The sequence below is a fragment of the Mytilus trossulus genome, chromosome 8 (genome assembly GCF_036588685.1).
Source record: "Mytilus trossulus isolate FHL-02 chromosome 8, PNRI_Mtr1.1.1.hap1, whole genome shotgun sequence".
NCBI classification, from domain to species: Eukaryota; Metazoa; Mollusca; class Bivalvia; order Mytilida; family Mytilidae; genus Mytilus; species Mytilus trossulus.
This window is the reverse complement of record NC_086380.1, coordinates 39,990,802-40,000,480: the sequence shown is the minus strand read 5'-3', so window position 1 is coordinate 40,000,480 and position 9,679 is coordinate 39,990,802. Positions and strand designations below refer to the sequence as shown.

The window sequence follows — 9,679 nt, the reverse complement described above, 5'->3', positions numbered from 1 at the left end:
GAAACATTCCACACTTTTGTAGAAACAAAGTATCTAGATCTGCTAGTCAATACAGTCTCACAAGCTTTGGTGGAAAATTCAATACATCTTAAGGCTAATGCATATCAAAGTATTAGTTTTTATAGTTCCAATTAACTCTTTGACAACGTTACAATGTACACCATCACACTACTGTCAAGTGTGTGAACTGGAAATTGTTATGAAGAATATTATCTCTTCAAAGCAACTAGATATTGTTAAGATATATTCGAACACCAAACATTATCACTACGAATGACAAAAACAACCAAATATATGATACATTCTGATCATTGCTACCAGATTGATTTATTGACCGTAAAATTAGAATAATTTCTCTGTATCCATTTTCCTCTGCATAAAACAATGGTACTTGCCCATGTTTATCTGGTTGATCTACCAATGCCTTATATCTACACAATAAGCTTACAATTTCCTGGTTACCAGCTCGACAACCGACATGTAACGGGGTCCGCTTATCTGATTTACCTCTGTTTATGTCTGCACCGTTCTTTATAAGAAATTCTGCTATTTCTGTAAGATTATTATAACTTGCCAAATGAAGGGGCGTGGAACCATTTTTATTGCTGTCGTTGACATGTGCGCCATTATCAAGTAGAATTTTCACAATATCTATATGATTTTCATGTGAAGCAAAATGTAATGGCCTAGAGCCAGAAAAGGTTCCATTGTTTACTACAGCTTTTGCGCCATGGTTAAGTAAAAGTTCAACTATATTTGTATGACCTTCGTGTGATGCTACATGAAGTGGTGTTAAGCCAAGATAGTCCACCCCATTTATTGGTAATCCTTGTCGAATCAACGCTTTTGCCGACTCGTAATTTCCATCGTGACACATAGCATGCAGTGCTGTTAGGATTCCAACGTCTGTAAGATGTAAATAAATAATAGATATATAATAGTATTGGTTACATTTGTGCACCTTCCTTGTATATTATCAAAATTCGGATCTACTGTTCACTTCAGTCATTAGTTATTCTGTTCGAGTTCAAAGGTCTAATGGGATATGGTAAGAGAAACTTCATCATTGGTTAAAGCGTCTTCGTGCTTTCTTTTTAGGTCCACTTGTCGAAATCTACATTTTGGACGTTTTCATTTTAAAATCTATTTTGTGAATGATGTGGCAGTTTGATTGTCCCTTCGTTTGTTTGTAATACTTGTTGTGATGACAGTATGGTAAATTTAAAATGTTCAGGGATAACATTATCTGAATCAATGAAGAAACCAAGATTTCTTTCAATACTAGCATCATCATTGAAGGCAAGAACCAAATGCAATGATGATGCTACATGAAGTGGTGTTAATCAAAGATAGTCCACACCATTTACTGTAATCCTTGTCATATCAACGCTTTTGCCGACTGGTAATTTCCCTCGTGACACTTCAATATTATAAAATAATAATTAACGATTTAAGGGAATGGTAGATCCGAATTTTGATAATATTGAAGTGACAATATTGAAAAGACGGACGAAACATACCAGAGGGACTTCTTGAAGGACCAAAAATAAAGGCAACTGATAAATTTCAATTTTGAACTCAACTTTAATACTGTCTACCCTTAACAGATATTATAATTGAGAAAAGGCATTGAGAAAACTTTGTGATAGTATCAATCGATCATTTTTTCTCATGACCAGTGGTCAAGAGAGATTGTACAATAACAGAGACAAATGCACTGGTAATGCACAACAGAGTAATCAACATTATAACATAAAATGAAAACCTACCATTCATATTGTAAACTGATCAAACTTGAGAGTCATTCATTGCATTTTTTTAAATAGAAAAAAACTAAATTGTGTGTTTTATTTCGAATAATGAAAGACCAAGACTAAAGAAAGACAACAGTGATGATGTCAATTTTGAACTAAACTTCAATACTCTCCATCCTAAACAGATATAATAATTAGAAAGGCATTGGGAAAACCTTTTTTTTAGCTATTGCTGGAGACGCTTGTCCGTCTACCAGCCGTGCTTCAAAAATAGATTGAAAAAAAACTGTTAAAAATCATGTAAGTGAGAAGTATTTGGAGAACAATTACTCCGTAAATGGACTAGTCTGACAAATTGGTTGAAATGGAGGATATAGAGATGCATACTAAACATTATTTTACTAGTTTCATTTTCAAGTAAGCTCCTTACTTGTAACAGTATAAAATTGCTTTATCATTCAATATTTGTGATTATTCTGATTAAAGGTGTTACCATTCTACATGTATATGCAATTATACTTTACGAATCTTCTGCAATTGTTTATCATCTGTTTGTCTCATACAATCATTATCACATATCATTTTTTTGTAATTAATGGGTTCTCCGAACAATTGAATGTCATTTTGTCTTGGGACAACATTACAAAAACTTACGTTTATCAAAGCTTAATGTTGCATGCTTTATTGACTCACAGTCTATGCCAAGTGCTGGATTTAGTTTGATTATGGCCTGAAAGAAGAACATAACTTTTCCGTGACAAACCTTTTGTTCTAATATACTCTAGAGACTATATATATACACATATCAGTCTATAAATATATATTATGAAAGAAAATATGCGGCATGACTGCAAATGAAACAACTCTCATCAAGAAACCAAAATAACACATACATTAACAACTATATGTCACCGTACGGCCTTCAACAATGAGCAAAGACCATATTGCATTGTCAGCTTTTAAAGGCCGCGAAATGATATGGTAAAACAATTCAAACGAAAAATACTAATGGCCTTATTTATGTACAATTATTGAAAGAAAAACAAATATGAAACACATTAACAAACAACAACCACTGAATTACAGGCTCCTGACTTGGGATAGGCACATACACACATAATGTGGCGGGGTGAAACATGTTAGCGAGATCCAAATCATCCCTTAACATAGGACAGTGGTATAACAGTACAACATACGAACGAACCATAAAAATCAGTTGAAAAAGGTTTAACTCAGATGGATAAATATACAAGTGGACGTGGACGGGTATTTGTACATTCCAAGTTCCAACAACAAAAAGACACAAGGTACAGATCTGAGAATACTCGCAGTTAACTGACAGATAGTTCAAAGCCACCAATAACTAATAAAAAAATCATGCATATCAGACTAAATTATCAATCCGTACACATTCAACTTCCAATGGATTAAGTGTTAATTAAAGACGTCATAAACAGTCAGAGTAAAACATGACCTTGTGCCATGCCAAGATACAGGTATCGACAGATTCTGGATCCGTGAATGTGTATATGTTTATAAAATGCAAGTACTACTTAGTTTGCTTTTAATTTACTGATAACAAAATCAATATGTATACCAATAAAAACAATATTCAAGATCTTACAGTGTTGAATTGGTAACCTTTTAGAATAAGTTTATCTAAAGAATCGACAAATTTACCAGGATCGTTTCTAAATTTTCGGTCACAGTTAACAACATTTCCGTAAAACTGAGGATGTACAACTAATCTTCCACACCAAATCTTTATATCTATGGAAAAATTTAGTAAAGGTTTTAAGTAAGCTAGGGTAACGAATTCCCTGGCTTAATAATCTACCAGTAATACATAGATTACGTTCGTACAAACAAGTCTGCTATATATCTGATTATATAAATTTACATAGATAAACACAAACAAAAAAGTCAAAGATAAATGAAATAAATAAGGCACTTTCGCTAAAAGTGTTTGCTTGTTATAATCACTTTTTGTTTATTGTTCAAACATAAATAAGGTGTAGCAAGAGTTTTCTCGTTTAAAATCTGTTTCCTTTTTGCATTTTTTTTTATCTTCTTTTTTAATTAAATGATAAATGACAAGTTATGATTATTTTTAGACAATAACAGTACATGTAGAGCATACTGATTTACACAAATGAATAATTCTTCTTTGGGAGTTTCAGGTGTCAATCAAGACCGTATTCATCTACCATTGTGTGCTATAGAATTCGACAATCTTTGAAGGAAGAAACGTTTAACAAAAGTTTTATCTGGACCATCAAGATTTTAGCGATGTAGAAAATGTGTGACATATGATCATGAATTAAAGCTTCATGAAGAGTACTACAAGTTAAACTGCTTTCCAATTTGAAATACCACAGCTTTTGGTGGATTCTTGTTTAATCTTAATGTGTAGTGGTGAAGTTTAAGGATATTGTTTTTCGTGTCACTATTATTGTCTCGGTGATAATGACAGCGTCTTTCTTGAATTGAAAATTTTCTTTATTGGAAATTTGAAAATTCTAGAATGAATAAATAGTGAAATAAACTACATGAAGATACTTTCGATTCTCTCTTTTGTCTACTTGAAAGGTTCAATATGTTTTTTAGTTTTCCTCCTCTTTTCACTTTAGGGAAAGTTTCACCAAAAATATAGCCAGGCGGTTATCTAGAATAAGATTAATTGGAAATAATTCTACTCAGAATATACCAACCTTTGTCAATGCTTCAAATATTTCGTTGAATGTTTGATCTGATATAGAGGAGTAATTATCTATATGAACCAACTTGTTTCTGTAAAACTTTATGGTAGATACAGCCGTTCCTTTGCTGAAGTCAATGTTATAGTTAGCTAGTGATGTCATGCTATCGACTTTGATGTTGGTTATGTTGTTTAGTAGGAATATCAAAAGGGTCATATCTAGGTTAGAGGACTGTAGTTCTAATCCACCTTCAAACAAGATATTTACATTTATTAGTCAAACACAGAAATAGGTCTATAACCTTACACCCCAGCTCTATTGTTATACTTCATAGTTTCTATTTTTGAAACACGTGTAAATTGAATAGATCTATTGTTACGAATAACAATGGATTTTGACAACAGGCTGTGACAAGCGGGGTTTCTGGAAACCCCTGCTTCTACATCCCGCAAACAAAGTCCATTGTTATTCGTAACAATAGAAATTGATTATTCTTTAAATAGCATGAACACAAGAAATTACCTACAGTGTTCACTACAAATTGTTTCAAGATATCAAAAAAAAACATTTAAGGAAATTCAAATAGCGAAAAAAAATTAAGCATTTTGTTCAAATAAAAAAAATCCTTCAATTACTTCTTTGCTGAAAGTATTTTTTTTATCCCAGTCATATGTTTCTATTATAAAAAAAAAGGGGGGATTCTGACTCTCGACCAACACCCCCCCCCCCGTTATTCAGTGACCGTTCCGGGGTAGGGGTTCCGCGGGTTGGACCAGATTTAAAAGATCAGTGTATTTGACTTTTTTGAACCCCGGCCCCTTTCTTTTGAGTTGGGAACCCCAGCTGGATCAGCCCCTCTTCTGCAAAAGAGAGAGTTACGAAATATTAAATCTGTATCTTTGTATGCTGAGCGTGCCTTGAAGTCGGGTTTCTATTGCAGACACACTTATCCCTTTGTAGGTCCGAATATGAATGTTTATTCATTCTCGAGAAGAGGGGGGGGCTTTTTTTTCCCATAAAACCGTAAGATAGAAAATATAGTTAATAATAAATATGATTACCTTTATTCAACTGATACAGGTAAGTACTTTGGGTTATAATATTGCCTTTATCTTTTAAATAAATCTCATCTACCAAATCCAACGCTTGCTAAGAAATGTCGTCCGTCACATACCCTTCCATATTGACAACTGAATACAAGGAGCATGACGTATTTTTTGTTTTTAATATGAATACACGATACGGTCAACCTTGACCTGCTGATCCATATCAACCCAAGGATTTATTTGGAATATGCAAAACAACCTTGACATTGGTAAAACATACTCACTTGTCAAAGTGTGAACGAAGATAACCAAAAAAGGTTACTAGTAGGTTTTCATGTAATAACAAAAAAATCTTATAAATCATGGTTTGATATTGTCAATAAAATATATGCTATGGTTTTTTTTTTTTCATTTGATAATCAATGTTAACAATATAGAGTTTAGAATGGGGTGTAAGTTAGTTATACACCTAGGGATACGGCATGTCTGGATAAGAAACCCCTACGGCCTCCGGCCGACGGGGTTTCTTATCCAGACATACCTTTCCCTCGGTGTATAACTATTTCTGATAGGGTGTCAATGAACAATATGTTATCTACAAAAATATGGTTCGTCGATACAAATGCAAGTTAAATGCCTTAAATTATGTATTTCGCGAAAAGATGTATTTGTTTTATTAACTTATACGCTGGTAAGTATTATCACAATGATGAATATGTTTACTCCCCAACATATATATTTGTAGGGTTTATTATATTGAGGTTTCGGTCCGTTTTCGTTGCATCCTTATTTAACGTTGTTAGTTTTTTTTTAATGTCTGAAGCCAAAATCATGCTCAAATTTTTAAAAGACAAAATATAATTTGAAAATTTACTATTACCCATCGTGCCAGTATTTTTCCTGTCTTGATTCGCATCTCGGTCTATAAAAGAGAACCTTACCACATCGATGCAAATGGTCTCATCTTGTTAGGAATTTATGCAAGTCTTTATCTGTTTGTTTTTCTTGGTTTGTATTCTAGTGTTATTAATGAATTTACACATTCAGAACAACGATCGATAACCCATTTAAAACTTTTATATTCACTACACACTGCCATATTTAAAGTAAGCTAAATGTCATAAAATATGATATGTGAAATGCATATTTGAAATCTGAACGTACTTGGTAGATTAAGCGATGCCCATTGTGTTGCACTGATCTTGCCGTTCCTCTTTAGTGATAAAAGTTTATTCCAAATTTTGCATTTGGAGATCGCTGTCTTTAGTGTATCTGGGTATAACGCTTGGTCAACAGTCTTTTCAATAGCTGACTGTGATACTTTATACAAAAGATGCATTAGCTTCAAATAATTGTTCTCCTCCTTGGAAGTCAAATGTTTAGATAATGGCATTCTGTAAGACAAAATGTAAAAGGGATAGATTATACAAAACAATTATCTGTATTGTTGAATTTGTATACCAGCACCTTTTGTTGCAAGCTTACTTGATGAATGTACTTTAGGAAATATCTTCGTGGTATCATCGATTAACACGATGAATTGACTTCTTTAGTATACATAATCCGTACGGCTTTCAATCATTATTTATATACGTAATCGATGCATTTATGGATGAAAAACTTTAATTATTAAAAATATTACCATTATGTGAAAAATCGGAACATAACTTTTGTATTTGATTAACTACGCATTTTTCTATTTTTCTTTCAAAGAAATTAATTTTTAGTTTTAATATTCCAACAAATTGTCAGTTTTTACTAAATTTGTCATATAGTACAAATCATCTGAATAAAATGATGTTTTAGACTTTTCTGAAATTATTTCAGGTTACTAAAAAATTAGAGTTTAATATAACTTAATTACTGAACTCACTTTTATGAATGGTACTTCTTTAATACGGGAATAGCAATGCGGATATTGTGTTATTTAAGTTTTACGTATTTTGGAAATATTTAAAGTAAAAGATAGTACCTTCTCATGACAACCTCTGATTCCTTTTCTGGCGTTGGCTCTATATATTGTCTGTTGGTTTTCGTTTGCTTTTGCTTTTTTAAATTGGTTTAGATTTTCCAATATTTTGACCGCGAGAATCACTAAAAAGACATGTATTGTCAAAATGCGTACATGATCCTGTAAAATTTGTACCATTCATGCTACCAGTGTCCTAGGTTATGCGCGTCTTGAACTTACACTTTGCTCAAGCAAGAATTCGGAAGCAGTTACACCATAATGTTAAGTAAGTAAAAAGGGAATGAGAATGATGACAACAATAGAAAAACATATGCAATTCATTGATAAAAATACCAGTTGAGGTGAAGACTAATTGATTGAATATGTTGAACATGTTGATTAAAAGTTATCGTAAAAAAGGGAAGTAAGTAGAACGCCAAAAAATAAGAGAAAGGGGTAAAATCACACAGTGTTTTAAATTACTTATTATGCAAAATATAGAATATAGTCACACTTTATGTTAAACTTAATGATAATTTCAGGAAATCAAATTCATTCATAAAAGAAAATACAAGGAGCTGAAGGTGGTTATGTTAATTTGCTATCGCAGTAACTCAATATCGAAGTGTACCAGTCTGGTGTTTTGCTTTGGGTATACATTCCATAATTTCCTCCTCTTGTGTTATTTGGAAAACAGATCATTTTATTAATTTTATTTCAAACGATAATTATATGATTCTCTTTCAAGCTTTTGTTGTCTAGTCAGTTCATATTTGATATTAATTTTCTTCTAATTTCACAAACAGTGGCACTATTCTAATTTAAGGTTGCAACTTTCTTAGATATATAGGTCCGTTTTGGTTTTAATACCACAAGTTGGTAATACTTTCATTTAACAGCTTTTTGTCGCAATCTGCCTAATCTATATATAAAGATAATTTCCAACAACACTCATAGAAACGAATTACCTAATACATCATTTACCTTTAATAAGATGTCACATTTATGGCCTCAAATAACTTATATTTGTGCAATAAATTCTTTTGTATGGCAAAGCATATAAAATCTTTTACGAGAAGCATATTTATTTTATTGATTTTTAAAATATATTTTTATGATAGATGTTTTAAGATATTTATGCTGTTATAAATCTTTCAATGGGTATGTCGTATCAACTGTGAAAATAATTTAGTATAACCCAGTTAAATGATATTACTCTGCATATTATACTTTGTTTTCAAACTATGTATGTTTCCGAAAACTCAGTCACAGCTGTCTTAGCCGTATGTTGCACAACTTTTGGGAATTTTGGGTCCTCAATGCTCTTCAACTTTGTACTTGTTTGGCTTCACAACTATTTTGATCGGAGCGTCACTGATGAGTCTTCTGTTACTAAAAGCATGAACAGTATATGTTTGTAAAGTTGATTTATAGATGATACATTGATGAGTTGTAACACATTTATGCAGATGAAAAAGCAATAATAGAACATGTGTGTTTTTCCATCAAAGTTTACCCTTGACTTAAAATTGATTACAGTTTACTTTCAATTAATGTACAGTATGGGGATCATCAGTAAGTTTGCAGTTCTATAGATTTTGACTTGATTTATAACGATTGTATTTCTTTAACATTGGTTTTTTTAAAAACTTTTTTGAAAGTCACGAACTTATTAACTGCAGTATAAAATAACAGAAATGAAACAGTGAACGTAACGTTAAATTGAACTTGAGAAATCTTAGGATGTTGTCTTCGGATCCGAGTTTTAATTTTATTACTTTTTATTTTAATTTTTATGGTTGATAGAAATAAAATTGACAATATCGATCTGTATAACAAAAGAATTACCTTGAGGAATAGTAATCCACCAACAATCGTTGATACGACTTTAGAAATAAAAGGCTGATTGGGAACATACAATCGATTAAATACAGACCTTATACATGTTATACACGGGTTATTTATTTATTCTAAAACGTAACACAAGCTATAAATCTTACTGAAATTATATCTATTGCAGCCTATTACGTAATGGTTCATATATTTTGTTTTATCAAGTATTGATTTAACATTATTTACAGCTCGAAAAAAATCGAAAAAGAAATAAAAAGAGATGTCACTATACAAAATTAATGTTTACTGATAGAACATATCATCAAAATACATTTGTGTATTGCATAAATCAAATGGAATATTTCAGTCAGGAAAATTGCTTTTGTTATCTTATGG

General features: G+C 31.8%; 1 protein-coding gene across 1 annotated transcript; it reads right to left on the bottom strand.

Moving 5' to 3' along the window:
* On the bottom strand, positions 1–9,405 carry LOC134680936 (kinase D-interacting substrate of 220 kDa B-like). The gene is made up of 5 exons (XM_063540250.1): positions 9,299–9,405; positions 6,664–6,893; positions 4,466–4,701; positions 2,409–2,484; positions 1–906 (listed from the first exon to the last, which is right to left on the bottom strand). Exons 1-5 carry the CDS (start codon positions 9,364–9,366, stop codon positions 227–229), a joined length of 1,290 nt encoding a protein of 429 aa, XP_063396320.1. The 5' UTR covers positions 9,367–9,405; the 3' UTR covers positions 1–226.
* Between the last annotated feature and the right edge of the window lie 274 nt (positions 9,406–9,679).